Source organism: Anabrus simplex, chromosome 3, assembly GCF_040414725.1.
Source record: "Anabrus simplex isolate iqAnaSimp1 chromosome 3, ASM4041472v1, whole genome shotgun sequence".
In the NCBI taxonomy this organism is placed as follows: domain Eukaryota; kingdom Metazoa; phylum Arthropoda; class Insecta; order Orthoptera; family Tettigoniidae; genus Anabrus; species Anabrus simplex.
In genome coordinates, this window is record NC_090267.1 from 386,023,599 (window position 1) to 386,049,164 (window position 25,566).

Below are 25,566 nucleotides of genomic sequence, written 5' to 3' on the forward strand. Positions count from 1 at the left end.
TACGAAACGGATTACAGCATGTCAATATCAACTAATGCATTGTATTATTCTGTTTCCGACGTACTAGAGACCACTATGATGATGTTCTAAGAGACTGAGGCAGAGACTACTCCGACTATGGTGGCGCTTCACGAGATTGATGACCCAGGAGGGTTGGTAATCAGCTGAGAGGACGAGATGGACCCGATTACCTAAGCCGAACCATGGAGCGAGGCCTACCATTCCCGATGAACAACAGCGAGATGGGAGACACTACCCAATAAGCAAAGTTAAGTCCCCTATGAGTCGTTTCGTAAGTAGAAACCTTTATTTTATTTTTTTTGGTTATGTGTGATATGATTTGTGACATTGTGCGTGCGTAAATGATATTCAAGTGTAGTTACAAGGAAGTAGGTATTCATCTGAAGTTACCGTTAATTTCATATATAGGCGTAAAATACCAGTGAATGCCGTTCGTAAATTTATCAATGTGGTGTTAGAGAAAGTGATTGATATTATTTTTTTAAGTCGTTGTCAGTGAAGTGTTAGAGTATTATATGAAGGTTAATATACATGTGTGATGGCCTTAACAGAGTAATAAGCTTGGAGATCGTATTTAGGGAATGTTTACGACGAAGTATAGTAACACAGTTTAGCATTGTGATACACTTTTATTTCATACTATGACGGTAAGGATAATCCCTTTAAATGTGTAGGTTATGGCGCATATGCAGCGTATTTGATGAAATGAGTGCCTGAGACGCACTAATATGAATGGTACGTGATATTTGAAGTGATGAATGGTGAGTGAAGTAATAATATGAGTTGATGTTAAGTTGTGATGGTGATAGTTATTGTTATTTGAAAAGTTGGTCATAGTATTCTTCCGAGAGATGATAGTATGTGTAAATTGCGCATGCTAAGGTATATATTGAAAGTATTGTTTTCAATTGCTATTTTATTTCCCTGATATACAAAAATAGGTTAGGATACGATCTCAATGCCATCAATACAGAGTCATTTGAGTATGTAGGATCATCAGAGGAGCCGAGAGGCCAATAACGTTAATATTTAGGCCTTCACTGACTTATCTACGATCATTTTTAAGTACTCTCACACACGGTAACTTAATTTATGAATTTATGGGAGCAGTTTGACACATCACTGGTAACTTAGTCATTCATATATGGACTTTAGATGAAGGTAGAGTCTTCTAATATGACAATTTTTCCACTTATGGTATAATTTGTTGGAAAGTTAGTTAAGTACACTTGGTAATACTACAGTCAGCCAGATGCGCACTTAAATTGAATTTCAACCATGAATTAAAATAATAATTGAGTGAGTTAGCCACATAAGCCTTATGATAGAATTAATTTGAGATTGATTACGACTTAAAGTGGACTTGAATTTGCTTATATGGAGATCAGACATCATGAAATATGAAACGAATATGGAAATTTTCAAGCTTTTGAATTAATTTAACTCTTAAGAAAACAAACATTGCTTTCTCACGCGATTTCCTACTGTGCATGGACACGGATGTTAAGATTTCAGCAAAGTGATTTTCATTTCACTAGTCACATGTGAATTAAAGATTAAATAATATATTTTTTGGTGACTTTGAAGAGCAATCCAGCTCACTAAGAAAAGATTCCAGATCTTAATTAATTAATTAATTAATTAATTAATTATTGGTTATTTTCACTGCGTTTTTACATTCTTAATTGAAACCATAATTTGAAATGTTGTACATAGTAGGGAGTATGATTTTGTTTCCACTTAAACCCATTGGATGCATCTAATTATTTCAACTATATTTAATATTTTTCACTTGATTATATATACTTTAATTTTTCTTTTCATTTAATTTTTACGGACATTACCTAATTACAACCTACTAGTTCGACAGGCCAGAATTAGTGTGTCGACGATTGAGGCCTGGTTTCCAGTTACTTGAAAAAGGTTTTCAAAACCTGTTTCTTTCATTACAACATAATCACAACGCATAGAGATGCAGATTGTATTATGAGACTGTCTACGTTATATGAGGAGATTTCTAACGAAATTTTACAGAATACTTAAATGATACTTAGATTGATTTGCCAATAAAAGCTAAGTAGTGAAACCATAAAATTCTTTTAATGCCTACTTAGAATAAGAGCTAGATATAAGGCTATAATGACTAATTTTCTGATTGCGATTTCGGTGGCAACGTGCACGAATTTCTTGAAATGCCGTAATAACCTGGATTTTGCGATAAATTTATGCGACATGCGAGTATGGTATCCGACTGATAGCGTGTTGGAGACGTCCTTCTGCGTAGGTTGAGATTTACCATAGGCCATCGGCGTACTTTCTCACGCGGAACCCACAACCCAGCAATGTTGAACAAATAGAATCGTTTACCAAGAGCTAGTCTGGAACTCATGTATCCTCACCTGGACGCGGGAATGGTGCAATAAGTGACTAAGCTTTCGCTTGGACGCGAAGTTAGAGTCCAGTGAGAAGGCTTTCAACACTTGTATTACGTACTTTGAACCACCGATCCTAAGCCGGACGGAGTAACGAACTGTATCACATCAGCGGGCCCGAATAGCGAGGCGGCTGGTTCACGACGAAGTATTCACTCACACACTGTGACACACTGTTCTCCTCGATTTTTTTTCGGGGGGGCCCCCGAAGCCCGCTCTCCCCGCGTGACCATCGACTCAATCTACATGGCCTCCGACATGCTATTATTTCTAAGAAGAAGAAAGAGTTAGCAGGGAGGAGTGGGACGTGATACAAGGAGTATCTGCCGGTTTCCGAGTCAGACTCGCTACCACGGCAAGACTTTGTGTTAGGTAAGGTGGTGTTGATGTATGGTATTGAAGGGTCAGGGAAAAACCACATAGGCAGAAAGAAGAAAGAGCCTACATGTAAAACCTGACGTCTTTTGATAGCACATGCAAGGATGTGGGCTGGAAAAAGATCAGTGGTTGTGTTAGTTAGGAATAAGTGTCATGCAATCATAACCATTTCCTTGCCTGTTCTCCTCGAGGCTGGCGACCCCCTGATAATGCTCAAGGTCGGACGGCGAGACTGGAAATATGAGCTTCATAAAAAATCATATCTCGGCCATCCTTTCGCCGATTTTCACGAAATTTTGGGCAGTAGCATTTGTTGTCCAGGCCTACAAGTTGACGTTCTCCAAATTACGAACTGACCTTCTCTTTGTGATGGAATGCCATCGAATCGAATAGAACTTTCGGTGTGACGTCACTTGGCCTTGGCTGGCACTCCGTAGCAGTGCTCGCTTGCATGCTGTCACCCATGATGCCTGCGCGCTCGGCGCTCGTTTTGAATCCATACAGTCGGGTGTTAGCGCGTTCTCCTCAAGAAATACATGAACGCGAATGCTCACAGTGCATTCCCGTTTCAATATATACTGTATATACAGGATAAACCGAAATTCGTGCACTTGGGCGTCGCAGCGTGACTCCTCACATGCCAGCAATAAAAACATATTTCTTACAAAAGTTCGTCCTGCAAGTATATCCGGCAGAAAAGGGACATTGAAGAGTGGCAATTTGGCAACACTGTTACCACATGTAGGGTAACTACCTCTGTCAGTACATATTAGTCGTGCTGTACAGTTGGTGCAGTGGATAGAGTTTTGGTTTACCATGCAGGAGGTCGATGGGTCGATCCTGGGTTGAGGCGTATGTTTTTTATTTCGTAAATGGAGTCTAGGTGGTATGGTATCTAGCATCTTGATCGTCAACAGGAAATATATTCACGTCCACGACATGGATAGGGCGTCTTTCAAAGCTGACAGTGAAAACAATTTTTCGTCCATTTCTAGGATTGTAGTACGTAAGTGCAAATGGTTTCTAGAGGACCTGCTGCAATCACTGTTGACAATGATAATACATCGATAAGTGAACTACGTACAAATTTATCGATGTATTATCATTGTATTGTATTGTATATTTAACATTGAACCGATTTTATATTGTTTCTACTATGTATTAGCTTGTCAATTTCCTTCAACATCAAGCAATGACTACAGCTTCAAGCCATCAATTAAGTTACTTACAATCAAATGACCTCTCCTTCATTAAGTGAACTACATACGAATTTATTATTGTATTAGAGTTTTAATTATTTCAGATTTTTTTTATTGTTGAACTGTAAATTTAATCTCACACACATCATTTTCCAACATATTTTAGAACAATCTTCAACCAGGTACCTGGTAAAAATAAGGTTTTAATATTGACTGAGGATGCCTCATAATAAGAGGCAAAACATGTCTATTTAAACAATGTTTTAACTCATTAGTTAACATTCTGCATTGTATTGAATAGGTGGCAAAATAATAAATATTTTCTTATATACATTATATGATACTTTCAATCCGGACCAAAACAGATTTTCATTGCTTGTAACTGGAGGGTGTATCGTAGAGATAGGATAGGTATTGTAGGAGGGGGGAGTTTTCATTCTGGTGAAAGAAGAATTTGTAAGCTACGAAAATGTTAAAGATGACAAACATGTCTTTGAATTGTACAGACCGGGAAAGGGTAGCGCTGTTGCTGAGTCAGAATTATTTGATAAGATAATCATCTATGTGGGAAACGATAAGGAAAGGAATGGGATTGTAGCGGGTGATCTCAATTTACCAAATGCCAATTGGGAAGATAATGCGAACAACAGGAAGCATGACCAACAAATGACAAATAAGTTAATATGGGAAGGGCGTCTGATTCAGAAAGTGATGGAACCAACTAGAGGGAAGAATATTCTGGATGTGGTGCTGGTAAAACCAGATGAGCTCTATAGAGAAACTGACGTAATATATGGTATTTGTGATCACGAAGCTGTTTTTGTGGTAGTTAAAAATAAATGTAAAAGAAAGGAAGGTATTAATGGAAGGTATTCGGCAGTACCGTATGGCTGATAAAGAAGGCATGAGGGAGTTTAAAAAAGTAACTATGATCGGTGGAAAACGGTGAAAAAAATTGTTAACAGACTCTGGGATGGGTTTAAAGCAATTGTTGAGGAATGTGAAAATAGGTTTGTACCTTTAAAGGTGGTAAGGAATGTGAAGATCCACTATATTATAACAGAGAAATAAAGAGACTAAGAAGGAGGTGCAGGTTGGAAAGAAATAGAGTTAGAAATGGCTGTGGAATTAAGGAAAAATTGAAGGAACTTACTAGGTAATTGAATCTAGCAAAGAAGTCAGCTAAGAATAACATGATGGCAAGCATAATTGGCGGCCATACACATTTTAGTGAAAAATGGAAGAGTATGTATCGGTACTTTAAAGCAGAAACAGGTTCCAAGAAGGATATTCCGGGAATCATTAATGAACAAGGGGAGTGTGTGTGCGAGGATCATCAAAAGGCAGAAGTATTCAGTTAGCAGTATGTAAAGATTATTGGTTACAAGGATAATGTTCAGATAGAGGAGGTGAATACTACTAAAGAAGTATTAAAATTTATCTATGACAACAATGACATTTACAGTAAGATACAAATTTGAAAACTAGAAAAGCAGCTGGAATTGATAAGGTTTCGGGGGATATACTAAAGACATAAAGGATATAGTACCATATCCAAAGTACGGTACTTATTTGATTATTGTTTAGTTGAAGGAGCTATACCAGATGAATGGAGAGTTGCTATAGTAGCCCCTGTGTATAATGGAAAGGGTGATAGACACAAAGCTGAAAATTACAGGCCAGTCAGTTTGACATGCATTGCATATAAGCTTTGGGAAAGCTTATGCTTAAGACATGTTTGGAAAATTAATAACTGGTTTGTTAGAAGGCAGTTTGGGTTTAGGAAAGGTTATTCCACTGAAGCTCAACTTGTGTTTTTGTTTTGCTATTTGCTTTACGTCGCACCGACACAGATAGGTCTTATGGCGACGATGCGATAGGAAAGGCCTAGGAATGGGAAGGAAGCGGCCGTGGCCTTAATTGAGGTACAGCCCCAGCATTTGCCTGGAGTGAAAATGGGATACAACGGAAAATCATTTTCAGGGCTGCCGACAGTGGGATGCAAACCCCCTATCTCCCGGATACAAAGCTCAACTTGTAGGATTCCAGCAAGATATAGCAGATATCCTGGATTCAGGAGGTCAATTGGACTGCATTGCGATTGCCCTATCTAAGGCATTTGATAGGGTAGATCATGGGAGACTACTGGAAAAAATGAGTGCAATTGGACTTGACAAAAGAGTGACTGAATGGGTGGCTATGTTTCTAGAAAATAGAACTCGGAGAATTGGAGGAGGCGAAGCTTTAATTGTCCCTGTAATAATTAAGAGGGGAATTCCTCAGGGCAGTATTATTGGACTTTTAAATTTTCTTATATATATATATATATATATATATATATATATATATATATATATATCAATGACTAGCTGCCCCGACAGACGTCGTTCTGTCAAAAATAAATGACAATGGAACGAACTGAAATTCAGTCTGTACTGCAAGCAAAAATCAGAATAATGCAAATGACTACATTATAAACATCAAATGAGTTAATTTTCTACTGGTGCCAAAAGTTAGTAACAAACTCCTGAAAAAAAAAAAACGTGTTTTCATTACCTGCAATATTAATATCTTGATTGTGAATAAGGAAATGCTCAAATAGATCATAGATCATAGATCATAGCAAATCACTACCCAGTAATGACCCTGATTGACTACAACGTAGATGGGAACTATTCAGCAGGTCTTCAAATCCCTCACAGAGCCATAATTATCCCCCGTTGCAAATCAATTAATTTGATAAGTTGGCGTGAAGATAATGTGGCTAAAGTTACTCCTCTTTCTTCGTAGGAAATAACTATCATAGAAAACACTGATTCCAATCAACACTATGAAGATATTTTTCATTGTAAAGCTTTAAGGTACACGATATTTTTGTATGATTGCCTGGCGCGTAAACAAACAAAGTTGATGGTTTTCCAACACGGGAACAGGCAACATACAATTGGCCATGCGAGAAACATGGGTTTTCAAGATTAATGCCGCAAACACACAATGAATGCCCCTGGGATTTCTTTATGGTCATAGCAAAAGCGACCCGCACTGGAAACTGCAGTCGTTTAAATTCAAAGTGATAACCATCTTCACCTTGCCAAAATACAGTATGATGGGATATTGTAGCGCATCGTATGAGCGGTGTGTTTCATACACACGCTGTAACTGATCATTCCGGCGATGTAAAACAATATCACAGGCTTCCGAATTTTCTCCAACTATAACAGTGGCTAACTTCATCAATTGTTGGCGCATTGAAACATCTTGCACGTTGGTCGACAAGAGTTTTATCAGCTCTGTTTACAATTTTGTGATTATCATACGGCATGAGATCCAGTGCAGTTTTGAACAATTTAGTCAACTGATTGTGTTGATGAAAGAAAGTTTGTAATTGTTCTACAGTAGACCTCTTCACTGAACTGTTATGTGCACAATGCAGATCAATTTCTTGTATTGAATTGCCCATGAAATAAATTTGCAGGAATTTGTAGTCGCCATCTAACACCGGCAACAATGAACCTGCTCTGTGATATATTTGGCCTTGTACCTGTAAATTAAGGACAGGTTTATTATTTTTGTCACAAAAACTATAAAATAAAATAAAATAAAGTAAACAAAGCAATATGAGAGATAAATCCGTTTGTTATATGTTAAAGAAAGCAACGTTATATGTTACCTTGAAAGTTGGCATGAAATTGTCCCGAAGTACATTTGTTGCCCCTAATGAAGCCATTTGAAAGCATTTGTTATATTTTTGGATATTTGTAAAGAAATAAATGGAATCTGTTCCTGTTCCTGAAACCAATGAATACAATGGATCTGGTGGTGGAATCAATGGCACCAATTTCACTTTGCCAATGAGGTTTTTTCGAAGAGAAACGTTGGAAAAATGCCAGGTAAAACGTAAAAACCCCATTTCTCTTTTTTTCATTCAAACTGTTCGTCTCTCTTTCCTTCTCCTACGTTTGCGCTTAGCGCTGTCGTCCTCTAATTCAGCGCGTTTGCCAAATGTCCGTAAATCTCAGTGTTATCGGTTAAAACGGGTGAATATCGGATTATGTACAAAATGTTAAGCCGCATTTGATACTGTTAACAAAACAAGGTTTACAAAATAATTGAGTGTGAAAATGTTAATATAATGGAATGTTCCCTCAAACGCAAAATCTTCATTGCATAGAACTTATCATGTCATAACTCCTATTTTATTTTCACTAGATTTGTAATTTTTTCACTGCTGGTAAAGGTATATTTCAGCTCGACGTAGATAAGTTTGTTTTTAAATTTAAGTGATAAGAACATGCACTCTTGTGTTTCTTTTCGGTCATGTTCAGAGATTTTTATGTGCAGGCAAGAAAAAGTCTGTCGCTGGCCAACTTCTTTGCTATTGAATTTACATGGGGGGGGGGGGGGTCAAAGCGAGGCAAATGGTCTTTCAGATATGGAAGTTATTTTTAAAACAAACCCCAAGTTCTTATCTCGCTTAGTTCTCAGTTTGTGACAGGAAGAATGTCTCCATAGGTTTTGGTTTCGCGCGAGCTGGCTGGCTGTCTGGTTGCTTCGACTGCCGGTACGGATCTCCCAAACATACGCTCTCCAGACAGTGGCATGCCGTGTCGTGGTTTGTTATAGTTCTTTGTCTACCCTGATTGTTTTTAAATCTTCGCTTCTCAACAAGCCCTTCTCAACAAACAAGTTCGTCGATTTCTTTGGTTTATTTTGTGTGTAGTTCCATATACGGTACAGTATACTCATTTTAAGACTCATGCCACCTATAAGACGCGGGCGGAGCAACTTCGGTCGAAGAACTCTAAATGCTACAAGCCAAGCTAATTTTCAGTCTAATCGGACTGCACAACAACGTGAAGAGCGAAATGAAACTGAAAGGATTCGAATATCACAAACCCGTGCAGCGCGTCGTTCAGATAATAATCCTGCAAGTTTGAATCGAGCTGCTTTCAGTTACGATGTTTCAGTTGACTACAGTGCCTACCAACGTGTTCAGTTTGCCAAAATTGTAAGGCACTGAAATACAAAAATGAAGCAGCTGGATTGTGTTGCGCAAATGGCAAAGTGAAATTAGTGCCATTGATTCCACCACCAGATCCACTGTACTCGTTGGTTTCAGGAACAGGAACAGATCCCATACATTTCCTTACAAATATCCAAAAATATAACAACTGCTTTCAAATGACTTCATTTGGGGCAACAAATGTACTTCGGGACAATTTCATGTCAACTTTCAAGGTAACATATACATTGCTTTCTTTTCACATATAACAAACAGATTTATCCCCCATGTTGCTTTGTTTATTTTATTTTATTTTATTTTATAGTTTTTGTGACAAAAATAATAAATCTGTCCTTAATTTACAGATTTTTGAACTCGCTGGATTTGCCAGGATTTCCGTCTTACATTCTTCAATTAAAGGTCGGATCAGTGGTCATAATGTTACGAAATATCAACCAACCGCGTCTTTGTAATGGCACACGGCTAGCGATGAAAACATTACTGAACAACGAGATCGAAGCAACCATTCTAACGGGGAAGTATAAAGGAGAAGACGTCTTGACACCACGCATCTCTACGATTCCGACTGACATACCATTTGAATTTAAACGACTGCAGTTTCCAGTGCGGGTCGCTTTTGCTATGACCATAAATAAATCCCAGGGGCATTCATTGAGTGTTTGCAGCATTAAACTTGAAAATCAATGTTTCTCGCATGGCCAATTGTATGTTGCCTGGTCCCGTGTTGGAAAACCATCAACTTTGTTTGTTTACGCGCCAGATAATCAAACAAAATATATCGTGTACCTTAAAACTTTACAATGAAAAATATCTTCATAGTGTTGATTGGAATCAGTGTTTTCTATGATAGTTATTTCCTACGAAGAAAGAGGAGTAACTTTAGCTACATTATCTTCACGCCATCAACTTATCAAATTACTTGATTTGCAACGGGAGATAATTATGGCTCTGTGAGGGATTTGAAGACCTGCTGAACAGTTCCCATCTACGTTACAGTCAATCAGGGTTATTTCTGGGTAGTCATATGCTGTGACCTATTTGAGCATCTCCTTATTCACAATCAAGATATTAATATTGCAGGTAATGAAAACACGTTTTTCCAGTAGTTTGTTACTAACTTTTGGTCGCAGTAGAAAATTAACTCATATGATGTTGATAATGTAGTCATTTGCATTATTCTGATTTTTGCGTGCAATACAGACTGAATTTCAGTTCGTTCCATTGTCATTTTTTTTTTGACAGAACGACGTCTGTCGGGTCAGCTAGTGTTTTAATATAAGGAAAGATCGAAAACCAGAGTAATGGTTTGTAAAAGGGATGTAAAGCTTTCTAAGAGTGAACAGTGGTGGATGGGTAAGACAAAGTTAGAAGTGGTCAAAAAAATCGAATACTTAGGGACGATTATAAGTAGTAATGGTAGTTGGTCGGACCAAATAAAAAGATCGAACATGAGGGGAATAAGTGCCTTGGCTAGTAACAAAATATTAGATAAAAAGATGCCTAACGTAGAATACAAAATTCAGGAAAACATCGCCATTTTGGACTTTGTGAAAGATCGAATCATTTGGATGAGGGATATGGGATCATCATACCGACAGATTTCGGCAGATATTTGTCCGTAGTGCAGTGACTGCAGAACGAATAGTGACGAGATGGACTCAGGACAACAGTGTGGCACGAAGAGCAGGCACGCGTACATCCAGAAGGACTACACTACGAGAAGGTCGTAGGATTCGTCGGCTGGTTCTGACGAACAGATGGATGACAACAGCTGAAAATCGGGCAGAGGTTAAAGGCAGAGACTTGTTGAAGGGAGACTAAATGCTCGCCAGTATGTGGCAAGTATGGTACACCCTGTTGTCACACCCTTCAAGACGAGGGTACCAAATGGCATATTCCATGAGCATAATGCAAGAGTCCACACTGCAGTTCACACAAGAGACGCCTTGAGGAATGTACGGATCCTTGACAGGCCTGCCCGGTCTCCTGATTTTTCACCCTTAGAGCATGTCTGGGAACAGATGGGAAGATTTATACGGCCATACCAGCCTCCAGCCAGCAACCTTCATGAACTGACACAGCATGTGTTTCAGGTATGGCGAGAAATCCCTCAAGATGACATTTGGAGACTGTTTGCTTGCATGCCACACCGAATACAAGAGTATATTCGTGTCCGTGATGATGATGATGTTGACGATGAACAGTTACGAATGGACTGAAAATTTAATCATTTAATACCTGTTATGTGATGAACATCTCCACAAAGTTTGATAAATATGGGAGTGGTACTTCATGGTGTAACACTTTCCATTTCCGCTAGTGAAAATTGGAGTTCCCATTCAGGCTTAAAGAAGCGATATTCAGTGTTCACTTTACGTCTCTCGCAGTGACTCATGACACACAAGTTCACTGAAATAAATGAAAACTTACACTGATTTATAAACAAAGCGTTATTTTTTCATTTGTGCGCGGAGCAAGCAGCAGCTAACTATTAAGATGCAGGCTACTAACTGAAGCAGGGATGAGGCTGCAGACTGGAGAAAAATCAAAATAAACATTCACTGCCCTTTGTGGAGCAAATATTATTGTTAGGCTAGGGAATGCGTAAGTCGTACATTACTTTCTCTCATACTTTTAGTGTTTCTAATTGTATTTTTTCCCTTCTTACTAACTCTTGACATCGCAAAAACCGTGCAAGCCGGGGAGAAAAAGGCATTGGTGTCCGGATCCAGACCGGAGTCCGCCATTTGAAGACCCCTAGTATAGGGCTTCGAGTAAAGACAGTTTTTTTGTAGTGTCTTCATTTCTCGTTGCACGATATCACTGTTTTGTTGTAATAGTTCCACGTTAATCTTTATACCTTATAGAGTTCGGTGGCTCTTAATGTACTGATGGTTGTTTGATTCCTCCAAAATATTTAAAAGAAGAAACCAGTGAGATCGTCCCGTATCCCATTTCTAGTTGGTCATCCTTGCTATTTTGACGTAGGTTTTCTATGTATTATTATTATTATTATTATTATTATTATTATTATTATTATTATTATTATTATTATTATTATTATTTTCAATTTGCTTTACGTCGCACCGACACAGATAGGTATTATGGCGACGATGGGATAGGAATGGGCTAGGAGTGGGAAGCAAACGGTCCTGGCCTTATTAAGGTACAGCCCCAGCACTTGCCTGCTGTAAAAATGGGAAACCACGGTAAACCACCTTCAGGGCTGCCGACAGTGGGGGTCGAACCAACTACATCATCATCATCATCATCATCATCATCATCATCATCATCATCATCATCATCATCATGTCCGGCTCCTTGGCTAAATGGTTAGCGTGCTGGCCTTTGGTCACAGGGGTTCCGGGTTCGATTCCTGGTGGGGTCGGAAATTTTAACCATAATGGGTTAATTCCCCCGGCACGGGGACTGGGCGTAAGCGCCGCCTTCATAATCACTTCATCCTCATCACGACGCGCAGGTCGCCTACGGGAGTCGAATCAAAAGATCTACACCAGGCCTCTCCGGAGGCCACACGTCACTTCATTTTATTTCATCATCATCATCATCTACTCAAAGAACATTTCTGATTTGGACACTCGAAGGTTACAGATTTTATGAAAATTATAGAAATCCTACGTGAAGCCAGGGAGATGAGTGCAATCAGTCTGGTACTAACCCCGTTGTGGTCCTTCTTGATGTCGGCCATGTCGTATTTAGTCCAGGCACAACTTAGTGATCCTTAGTTGTCTCCCGACTGCATTCACCTAAGAAAAACGAAAGTCGATACATTAATAATAGTACACACACACACACACACACAGACAGAGAGAGAGAGAGAGAGAGAGAGAGAGAGAGAGAGAGAGAGAACGAAAGGCATTTACAGTTGAACGACGATATCTCGAAGTGCCTGCGAAGGCTGAAAATACTTCGAGGTATAGAAAAACGTACATAGGTTACCAGTACGGTTCCACAAAATATATCACCTGTACTCTTATTTTCCTAATATTTGACTCTGTTTTGTTTTTTAACATCTAAAATTTTAATATTATTTGATATCGTATTAAGAGTTTTTTGTCACAAGAAGCAACATCCCCATTTGACAACAGATTCATATTTAAAAAATGAAATCTATACTATTCCTGCGTTGTTTTCTCTGCAACCTTGCACTTTGTACAACATTCTCTAACATATTAACATCATCATACGCTCCTCACCAACTGAGGACTGTCATCCCGTACTGTAAACCGCTTTCTGGGGGTTGCGAAGTGGCCTAAAGAAATGTTTTAAGCTGCTGTGGTACACGCATGCACAGAAATTGCGTCCTGATATATACAAAGCACGGCGTCCCCCCACCTCCGCTCTTAAAGCATTGCTGCAGGTAGACAGCTCCCTAAAAGACTGTTGTGATTGAAATGAGTACAGTGGTGGGTGTATGGCCTTAATATTGCCAGGTAAAATAAAACATTACTAAACTAAACTAAACTAAACTATGGCAATATACGCACTGTGCCTTCAGCACTACTCGTCCACTCCCTTCCCCTCCTTTTTTGGTACTGGAGCGGCCATCAACGCTACCCCCTTTTCTTCAGTACTGGAGGGGGCAGTGTTGATTGTTTATGTTGGGGCACCATTTCTGTGCATGCGTGTGCGTGGTTACTCAAGGTCGCAAAGTTCGTGCAGCTAGTCATACAATACACTGTGAATAAAATGTAGAGAGCGTTTAATTTTGTATAAGGAGACGATTTAAGTATAGGTCTCCCCTACAGGAACTAATTTCATCTGGTGATAATCAAGTCCACATAAGCGAAATGTTCCGCATATACTTCGAGTTACAGAAAAAATCACACATGGGCCTGAATTGCATGTAAACCTCGAGAATTCAGGTAATAGAACTTCGAGTTATCGAAAATAGGTATAGGATTTCGTCGGGAAACGAAAATTCTATTGAGATATAGCCAATTCGAGTTATAGAAGTTAGTTCCGTTTCAGACGAAGATATCTTCTTATATCTAAATCTGACGAGTTTTTTCTCATTTTGCCACAATCCCTCCCGAAATTCTTATTTTATATTTTACGACATCGGTCCTACTCGGGATTAAATTACACGTACAAAGACTGGGCCTTGACGGCTGTGTGGTATCGTCACTGGCTTCTCACCAAGGTGGCTGCGGCTCGAACCGCAGCCAGTGCATATAGGGTGCTTGAAATGAAAAGTCACATCCCTATGGGTTCGAATTGCACGTAAACCTCAATATTCCATTGCTATGATCGTGATGTTAACAGCCACGTACAATTAGAAGCTTACTTGCTTATACACGAAGCTGTCTGTGACCAGGATGAACATCAATGTCTAAACGAAAGAATTACAAATTACGATTACGAAATATCAACAAATGTTCTGCGTGTATTATTACTAAACTATTTTTCACAATATTTAAATGATGGTGCGTAGAGTAGAAACACGAAAGCAAGCAGTCACCGAAATATAACAAGTACCGCGAGGCAATGTAGTAGCAGTCAAAGGGACGCACCATCATTTAAATATTGTGAAAAAAGAAAACATATCAACGCCTCAAGATTCTCAGATTGACGCCCCTTTTGACTAAGCTCTCATAAAAACGAACTACTTCCAATGTAAAATCTGCTCGTCAAATCAAGACCAGTTCGAGGAAACTACCAATAGTTGCAATTTACCGTTTACAACTAATAGACTTTAAATTTTAGACACTATTGAGTTTTAACAGAATTTACGACTCAAATTTTAATACAATAAGTCAACTAACAATTGTTTTAAAGAACAAAGAATTTGAGAATTTTAGCTAAATCTCATTATTGTGAATATATTACTGTGTTTTGGACGTCAATGTTATTAGAATCAATGTAAGTATATCCTAATTTTTTAGCACTGTCATTTTAAATTGTTAAACTGTCCATTGTGTTTACAAATGCCTATGTTCACGTATTTTACCACTTAGTTCTTAGAATCATAATTAAGTACAAATTACTTATAAGCAAATTAACAATGACAGGTCTTCACCTTGAGATAAATTACAAAGGCTGAGGATGTTCGAAATCGAGCGAAACATGTCCCTCTTAATGTAGTGTTGTAGCAATATGAATTTCTAACAACACAAAATCAGTTATATTGAAAAGGTGGAATAGAAAAATAAAAAGTACAAATTTGTATGCAAATTTCGTCAGTATGTTGCACACCGTTTGATGACTGAGAACTACCTCTACGGATAATTCCAGGAGAGTCCATCGATGGTCTAGGGCAGGGATGGCGAACCTATGCCACGCGTGTCACTAGGTGACACGCGAACAGAATTTCGGTGGCACGCCACATGAACATATTAAAGTTTTTATATACGTCTTGTGCTACAGACTATACAATATCACATAGTTCGTATAGTCATAGTGTTTCACGTGTAAGGCATAAATATCGAAAACCTGGCCGTCAGTCAGTCGGTGAGTGAAGTTTGACGTGTGTGTGGTAGCCAGTAGCGCGTAATTATTCGTTGTGTGTTACTGTTTACTGAATGTCACAAACATGTTTTCGGTGCCGAAAAAACAGAAACTTAACAAAAGTAGTAACCGGATTCTTCAAGAACAGTGGACAACGGAATTCAGAGTGATAGAAATAAGCAATAACGCTTTGTGTTGCCTGTGACTGAAAACCGTCGTGTCCCGCACATTTAATGTAGGCCAAAAGCACCATTTCCGGACGAATCATTTAAATGTTCATTCCATGTCAAATGAAGAAAGAAGAGAGCTTATTTCATAGAAAATCGAAGAACACACAAAACAAACTATTTGTTTTGTATCATCTTTCAGGCCAAGGAATAATATCAGTGCGGATGTTTCCACCTGTCTCACTGCATATTAAGAGCATGGGAAGCCGATTGTTGACGGTGAGTTCTTGAAAGAGACTTTCTTATCGACGTCCGATACATTAATTGAAGACTTTCCTAACATACAGCAAATAATTAACAGAATTAAAGAAATGCCAGCCAGCCGAAATACTGTCAAGGGTAGAATAATAAGAATGAGTGAAGATGTTTCGGAGCATTTGAAAGCTGATTCGGATAACTCCCAGATGTGTTCAGTATGCCTTGATGAAAACACGTATGTGACCTTACAGGAAAGGATTGCTGGTTTGAATGATTTCCTTGTGAAACTATGATGAGGGTAGGGAGGAATTAGTAAAATTGTTGAGTTTACGAAAAACGACAATAGGTAAGGATATAATGAAGGATGTGAAGCAAGAACCTGTATTAAAAATGGGCTTTGACTTACAGAATAGCCTCAAGTATGGTGCGTATTCATAATGGGTTTGTGCAATTTCTTAAAGGAAACGTTAAACACCCTACAATGAACGTTGTGAAGTCAACAGTCAGAATCCGTCTTGGTTCAGACCTATGTGCTTCTTGTGTGTCACTGAAGACAAGAAGTTATGAACCTAATATAAATGACATGGGTACTAAATGTGAGAACGATATTTCACTCGAAGTTCATTAGCAATATTAGTATTTTAATTGCTATATCTAATAATAGTTAATGACGAGGAATGTTACAATGGAGCTTATTATATATTTTTACAAGTAATGTTAGGTATTCTCAAAATACTTAAAAATGTATTTTTGATGTTTTTGCAAAATGCAACCACGAAACATGCAGTCGAATGTATTTATAAGATGTATATTAAATAAGTAAATAAACCACTAAAAGAATACATACCATATTATCTTCTATATAAATAAAATTGTTTCTGTTTGTCTGTTTGTCTGTCTGTTTGTCTGTTCCACCATCACGTCGAAAGGGCTGGATAGATCTCAACCAAACTTCATATTTAGAGTATACTGACCCCGGGGAAGGTTTCGATATGCATATCATTTTAAAATCTTTGAAAAGACGGGGGTTTTATAGGAAAAACGGTTTTCCTCTATTTTCTCTTATACTATTATAGGCAAAATATCGAATTTGTCGTATAAGGACGAGACAAAGCTCAATTTAATCCTCTTGACGCAAAGAACAAAACTCGGTAAGCCCTACGGGCCCGAAAACCATGTTTTAAGGCCCTAAAACCAACCGTTACGGAGATATTGGCACCACACTACCCCTGCTCTAGGAATCGGATAAAGAAATGAACTGCCGTAACCATGGCAACGTCAGCTCCAGGATTCTAGAGCAGTGAGATTATGCATGTACGTTTGGGCATAGCTGTCAACCAAAATAGGTACAAATAAGGCAAAATCTGGGAAAAAAATATACTGTTGTGTAAGGCACTCATAGGACTCCTTTGGGCGGGGATGGAAAGGGGGTGAAGAACGAGTGTAAAAATCTTACTATATATAGAAATGGAAGTGTGTGTGTAAATGACACATCTCCAACTAAACCACTGGAGCAATTTCAACCAAACTTGGTACACGAATCACTTACTATCGGGAGACGATCACTGTGGGGGGTAAGCTATCCCTAGCGCCCTTAAGGGAGAGGGTCAGGGGGGTGGTAGTTACAATAATAATCGAGAATAGTGTCGAATTCATAGTTTTCGGGGTCGCTGAGTTGAAAAGTGATACTCTAGAATTTTTTTAAAATCCAGCCCCCTTTTAGGTTGGGAGCAAAGGGTGGGGGGGTGGGGTGAGATATAGAAATAATTAAAAACAGTTTCGAATCCATAGATTTCAGGGTCTCTGAGATGAATAGTATTACTCCGGATTTTTTGCAAATCCAAGTGGGGAGCGAAGGGGGTGAGATATAAAATTAATCGAAAAACTACATATAAAAATATTATCTTCTTCTTCTTACTATATATAAAAATTGATGTATGTGTGTGCGTGGGTGTGTGTGTGTGGGTGTGTATATGACACATCTCCTCCTAAACCACTGGAGCAATTTCACCAAACGTGGTACACTTATCAATTAGTATCAGGAGACAAACCGCGTGAGGGTAAGACACCCCTAGCACCCTTTTGGCAGGGGGCGAGGGGAGTGGTATAAAAATAATCTTATAAATAAAGTTGTTCGTTTCTGTTTGTCTGTCTGTTTGTTTGTTTGTTTGTTTGTTTGTTTGTTTGTTTGTTTGTTTGTTTGTTTGTTTGTTTGGCTTAAGTGCGGCCAATATCCAGTATTCGGGAGATAGTAGGTTCGAACCCCACTGTCGGCAGCTCTGAAAATGGTTTTCCGTGGTTTCCCATTTTCACACCAGGCAAATGCTGGGGCTGTACCTTAATTAAGGCCACGGCCGATTCCTTCCAACTCCTATCCCTTCCCTGTCCCATCGTCGCCATAAGACCTATCTGTGTCGGTGCGACGTAAAGCAACTAGCAAAATAAAAAGAATAAAAATGTTTGTTTGTTCCACCATCACGTCGAAAGGGCTGGATAGATCTCAACCAAACTTCATATTTAGAGTATACTCACCCCGGGGAAGGTTTCGATATGCATATCATTTTAAAATCTTTGAAAAGACGGGGGTCTATAGGAAAACCACAACGGTCTTCCTCCATTTTCTCTTATACTATTGATTTTCTGCAAACTCTGTGGACCGTATGTGAAAGGTCTCTTCATCACAAACAACTTTCGTTGTGTTCATAATTTACCTTACTCTTCAAATGACGGAGAAATTTACTATTTTCTGCCGATACCATGCTCGGCATTGAGGGACCGACAGAGCGATAACGAATATATGGGTTACCATGGCAACGTCTCTGACTGCTTGCCAGCAGGGAAGTAACGTATTGTCATTTTCCTCATCATTCCTTTAAATTCGTGGTTGTTCCTTGGGTAGAAAGCAAGAGAGTCGTCAATCGGCCATTCTGCGGGATATTGGCGGAATATCATTGGAGGTTATAACCGTCCTCGAATAGCATAAGTAATAACACAAATATTCATCTTCTTATCTGATTACCTAAGAATCCCTGCGCCTAAATTTCTCTCCGATTACCGCTTTCTTATATCCATAACTCACTCGGGCATAATTTATTGAGGAGCATTTGATTTTCCAATACATTCACTTGGTATTTATATATTTGTCGTCATCCGGATGTCCTCTGTTATAATCTATTTTCTATTAATTTCAACTTACTAAACTGTATTACTTTCTTCCTTAATTACCACGTATGTATGCGAGTGCTAATCCCGAATGCTGTACACTCTTTCCTTTGAGGAAATATTCTAAGCTATGCAAATGTATAACTTCTGGCCCAGGAAAATTCCGAAATATGGATGCAATTTTAACGGCGGTGCAGACCTTCGTTTCGGGGTAATTGGTGGCTAATCAGTAAGTCGTATCAAAAGTCACAAAGCAAATTGCGTTTCATTTTGGAGAGATCTACAACTTTTGTCCTGTGACTTTTCGTCGTATTTCTATCCCTAATACATTAAACACAAGTTGATTTTGTACTTTTACACGTATATGTTATCATTTGGCACACTTATAGGAAAGGTAGAATCATGACATTCGGCACGCACATTGACATGACCATTGGCAATGTTATAGCCAAATTTTATGATTCTAGCTGTCACATGAGAATCAAAAATATAAAGTAGCATTCAAAAACTGTACAAGATTTCACCCCATTCAATGACTCTAACTCAATCTAACCCATAAATAAAGGAGATACGAGAAGATGTCATAGGACCAACCATGTAGAGCACTGAAAGGGGCGTCTGATGGTGAAGTCCGTTTGTAGATACGTCGTACAGTTGCAAAGCAGTAACTATCGAAATAAAGGTCTACACTTCTAGAGTATGTCTGTACATTGACAATTTTGGCGAAATTTCCGTACAGTTATCCGTTTCAGGTGTAATAATGACCATCTGCATATATTCTCTTTTTGTGTCTGTATGTTTGTTTGTTTGTCTGTTTGTCTGAAACTTGGAAACTACTGGATATATTTCCACCAAACTTGATATTTAGAATCCATCTGTCCTTTGGTAGGTTTTAGGGCAAGTATTGTTTCTGAATCCCTGAATTGACTGGGGGATTATACGAAACCGAAACCGTCATTTTGCAACCAAACTTAATGTAAATTTAGCTGCCGTAATGGAAATTCATTTCTAGGCCTTTTTCCTCATGTGCATCATTTCAATACGAGGATTAATAAGGGAGATATCATTAACGGACCGTTTTCCGGTACAAGTCCCACCGGACTTAACTCAAGAGCGGGTGCGTGTAAAGCGTATGTTTTACAACTTGAAAACTACTGAAGATATTTGAGTCAAACTTTATATTAACATCCACCTGTCCAACGGTAGGTGTTAATCGTCAATAACATTTCATGTTCCCGGAATGGACTGGCGGTTTATAGGGAACCGAAATGGTGATTTTACTCTTCCAGAATATATACAGTACAAGACCAACCTGACTGGAAATCGACCAAACATGATGGAATTCCATCTCTAAAACTTTTTTTCATGTGCATTTTTTCGACAGGAGGATTAATAAGGGAGATATCATAAACGGTCCGTTTTTCCGGTTAAGTCCAGCGGATATAGCCCAAAAGGTGTTGTACGTGGAGCAGGTTCCTTATTTATCTATGTAAATAAAATCGTAACTACTGTGTGCCTGTACATAGACTATTTTGTCGAAATTTTCGTACAGCTACACGCTTAAGGGGTAATAATGATCATCTGCATATTTTTTGGTTTAGTATCTTGAAAGTTCTACTTTTTACACTTCTCACTGAAAACCCAGATTGCGGCATAATCTGCCAGTCGAGAAAGAAAACTGAAATTTGGCAAAATTTTACGACTTAGCCTGTAACGGGCGGAAAACTTCCAAGAGCTTTAAATTTTTCCCTTTCTATCCCGAAGAATATCGAAATATGGAGGCAATTTTAATGATGGTGCAGACCTTCGGGAAGTATCATCACATAACGGATGGCACAATCCCCGTTCAATTTGGAGTGATCTACAACCTTGGTCGTACGACTTTTTGTCGTATTTATATCCATTTTACGTTTGACTTTTCTCTATTTCTCGATCTTAAGTAAAGTAGTACTTTTCACATACATAATTCATACCTTCCATCACTTAGAGGAAAGATAGAATCATCATACTCTACACGAAAATTGGTCCACCCAGTAGCCATATGTGAGCCAAATGCTATGTATGTAGCTGTCACTTAATTATCCGAAAAGCAATGCAATGTGAGATAATCTTACACAAATTTTACCCAAGTTTCTAACTCAACCTGACCCATGAATACATGAGATATCATATGACCAGCAATTTAGGCCGCTAAATCCGGCGTCTTATGGTACAATCTTTTCTCGATATGATGTACCGTTTAGAAGCAGTTAATCTGTAAATGAAGGTCTGCAATATTGTAAACAAGCCCATACTTTCGTATGTCGAACTATATATATTCACTGATGTCGATTTTGTAGCGATCGAGAAAGGGTGTGTCTGCTATTGTAATCAGTACTCCGCACACCGACTATGACTGGCAGTAGGAATGGAGTCCTTCTCCAATTCCTGTGTAACTGGCATTAATGAGGCAGGCCTACCATTGTAATGAATAATTCACTTCTCGATTTGACTTTCAGAAGGCAAGGGAGCATGCAGCATACAGTCTTTGGCTGTAGGCAAGCGTTCCCGCAGTTATAAACAGATGTACCCATCTAAAATGTGACTGGCATTAGGCATACTGGCCTGCTATTTTGATGGAAACTCATCAACTTGGTGTGACTGGCAGGAAGCTGGCTGGCAGTTGGAAAAGGGGCCTATCATTATAATGATAACTGCACAACTCAATTTTGACTGGTTGTAGGGAAGTTTCCTGCCATTATAATAAAAACTCTTCAATTTGTAATATGTCTGGAGGTAGGAAAGGGGGCCTGCAATTGTAACGGAAACTCCCCAAATAGATTGTGACCGCGCAGTAGGCAATGGGGCCTGCAATTATAATGTAAACTTCCCAACTCGATTGTGAATCGCAGTAGGGAAGTGAGCCTGTCGTTATCATCACAAATCCGTAACAAGCACTTTACACTGGAAACAACGTATGGGGACCTCTGCATATTGTTTCTCGGATAACGCTAAGAGACATGCTATTTTAAAACAATCTTATTTACTGCATGTACAGTATTTACTTCAATATTCGTATACAATGCAGAATACCGTAGCGAAGCACGGGTACATTTGCTAGTCTATCTATATAAATAAAATTGTTTCTGTTTGTCTGTTTGTCTGTCTGTTTGTCTGTTCCACCATCACGTCGAAACGGCTGGATAGATCTCAACCAAACTTCATATTTAGAGTATACTGACCCCGGGGAAGGTTTCGATATGCATATCATTTTAAAATCTTTGAAAAGACGGGGGTTTTATAGGAAAAACGGTTTTCCTCCATTTTCTCTTATACTATTATAGGCAAAATATCGAATTTGTCGTATAAGGACGAGACAAAGCTCAATTTAATCCTCTTGACGCAAAGAACAAAACTCGGTAAGCCCTACGGGCCCGAAAACCATGTTTTAAGGCCCTAAAACCAACCGTTACGGAGATATTGGCACCACACTACCCCTGCTCTAGGAATCGGATAAAGAAATGAACTGCCGTAACCATGGCAACGTCAGCTCCAGGATTCTAGAGCAGTGAGATTATGGATGTACGTTTGGGCATAGCTGTCAACCAAAATAGGTACAAATAAGACTTAATATCTGGGAAAAAAATATACTGTTGTGTAAGGCACTCATAGGACTCCTTTGGGCGGGGATAAATAAAATTGTTTCTGTTTGTCTGTCTGTTTGTCTGTTCCACCATCACGTCGAAACGGCTGGATAGATCTCAACCAAACTTCATATTTAGGGTATACTCATCCCGGAGAAGGTTTTGATATGCATATCATTTTAAAATCCTTGAATAGACAGGGGGTTTATAGGAAAACCAGAATGGTTTTTCCACCATCACGTCGAAACGGCTGGATAGATCTCAACCAAACTTCATATTTAGAGGATACTCATCGCGGGGAAGTTTTCCATATGCATATCATTTTAAAATATTTGAATATATGGGGGGTTTATAGGAAAATCAGAATGGTTTTTCCACCATCACGTCGAAACGGCTGGATGGATCTCAACCAAACATTGTATTTAGAGTATACTAATCCCGGGGAAGGTTTAGATATGCATATCATTTTAAAATCCTTGAATAGACGGGGGGTTTATAGGAAAACCAGAGTGGTTTTCCCACCATCACGTCGAAACGGCTGGATAGATCTCAGCCAAACTTCATATTTAGAGTATACTCATCCCAGGAAAGGTTCCGATATGCATATAATTTTAAAATCTTTGAATAGACGGGGTGTTTATAGGAAAACCACAGTGGTTTTCCTCTATTTTCTCTTATACTATTGATTTTCTGTAAACTTCGTTTACCGTACGTGAAACGTCTCTTCATTATAAACAACTTTCGTTATGTTCATAATTTACCTTACTCTTCACATGACGGAGAAATTTACAATTTTCTGCTGGTATCATGCTCTGCATTTAGTGACCGACAGACCGACAACGAACCTACAGGTTACCATGGCAACGTCTCTGACTGCATGCCAGTAGGGAAGTAAAGTATTGACATTTTCCTCATTATGCTTTTACATTCGTGGTTGTTCCTTGGGTAGAAGGCAAGAGAGGCGTCAATCGGCCTATCCGAGGGATATTGGCGGAATATCGTTGGATGTTATAACCACCCTCGAATAGATTAAGTAATAACACCATCAGTCATCTTATTATTTTTTACCTAGGAATCAATGGACTTAAATTTCTCCTCTGTTACCGCTTTATTATATCCATAACTCACGGCATTTATTTATTTGTCGTTATCCGGCTGTCCTCAGTTATAATCCATTTTCTATTAGTTTCAACATTCTTAACTGTATTATTTTCTTCCTTAATTACGCCGTATGTACGTGAATGCTAGAAACTACTGGATGCATTTCCACCAAGATTCGTATTTAGAATACACCTGTCCTTGATAGGTTTCAGGGCAAATATTGTTTCTAAATCCCTGAACTAACTGGGGGTTTATACGAAACCGAAACAGTGATTTTGCACTTCCAAAAAATATACACAACAAAAGTTTATGGAAGTCTACCTACCTTGGTAGAAATTAATGTCTAAACCTTTTTTTCTCATGTGCATCATTTCGATACGAGGATCAATAAGGGAGATATCATTAAAGGACCGTTTTTCTGTACAAGTCCCATCGGACTTAACTCACGAGCGGGTGCGTGTAAAGCGTATTCCTTACAACTTGAAAACTACTGAAGACATTCGAAACAAAATTTATATTTAGCATCCACCTGTCCAAAGGTAGGTTTTAAACGTAAATAACATTTCATGTTCCGGAATGGACTGGCGGTTTATAAGGAACCGAAATGGTGATTTTACTCTTCCACAATATATACAGAACAAGACCAACCTGACTGGAAATCGACCAAACCTGATGGAATTCCACCTCTAAACCTTTTTTTTCATGTGCATTTTTTCGTCAGGAGGATTAATAAGGGAGATATCATGAATGGTCACTTTTGCAGGTTAAGTCCAGCGGACATAGCCCAAAAGGTGTTTTACATGGAGCAGATTCCTTATCTATATAAATCAAATCGTAACGACTGTGTACCTCTACACTGACTATTTTGGCGAAATTTTCGTACAGCTTTCCGTTTAAGGGGTAATAATAACAATCTCCATAATTTTTGATTTCCTGAAAGTCCTAATTTTTACCCGCCTCGCCCAAAATCCACATTGTGGCATAATCTGCCAGAAGAATAAGAAGATAATTGAAATTTGACAAAATTATACGTTTTAGCCTGTAACGAATGAAAAACATCCTAGATCATTAAATTTTTCATTTTTTATCCCCGAAGAATATCGAAATATGCAGGCAATTTTAATGATGGTGCAGACCTTCGGAAATTCCTATCACGTAACGGATTGCACAATCTCCGTTCAATTTGGAATGATCTACAACCTTGGTCTTATGACTTTATGCCGTATCTGTATCCCTTTTACGTTTGATTTTTCTCTATTAATCGATGTTAAGTCAATTTGGAATTTTCACATGCATTATTCATACTTTCAATTACTTATATGAAATACAGAATCATCAAACTCTTCACGAAAATTGGCCCACTCAGTAGCCATATGTGAGCCAAATGCTACGTATGTAGCTGTCACATTATTATCCGAAAAGTAATGTAATGTGAGATGATCTTACAAAACCTTTACCCTGTTCCACGTTTCTAAATCTGACCCAAGAATAGATGACATATCATTGGACCAGCCATTTAGGCCACTAAATCCGGCGTGTCTTATGGTATAATCCTTTGTCGATATGACGTACGTTTAGTAGCAGTTAATCTGTAAATGAAGGTCTTCAATATTGTAAACACGCATATACTTTCGTATGTCGATCTATATATATTCACTGATGTCGATTTAGCGATCGAGAAAGGGTCGGTCTGCTATTGTAATCAGTACTCCCCACACCGACTTTGACTGGCAG

At 38.6% G+C, this 25,566-nt stretch overlaps 1 protein-coding gene across 1 annotated transcript in view; it reads right to left on the reverse strand.

The window, feature by feature from the left end:
- LOC136866414 (transient-receptor-potential-like protein) overlaps positions 1 to 25,566 on the reverse strand; it is a 208,634-nt gene that overhangs the window by 168,538 nt on the left and 14,530 nt on the right. The window contains exon 2 of the mRNA XM_067143337.2: positions 12,733 to 12,820. Within this exon, the coding sequence (XP_066999438.2) occupies positions 12,733 to 12,762 (30 nt within the window). The 5' untranslated portion in view covers positions 12,763 to 12,820. The remainder of the gene's footprint in view (positions 1 to 12,732; positions 12,821 to 25,566) is intronic.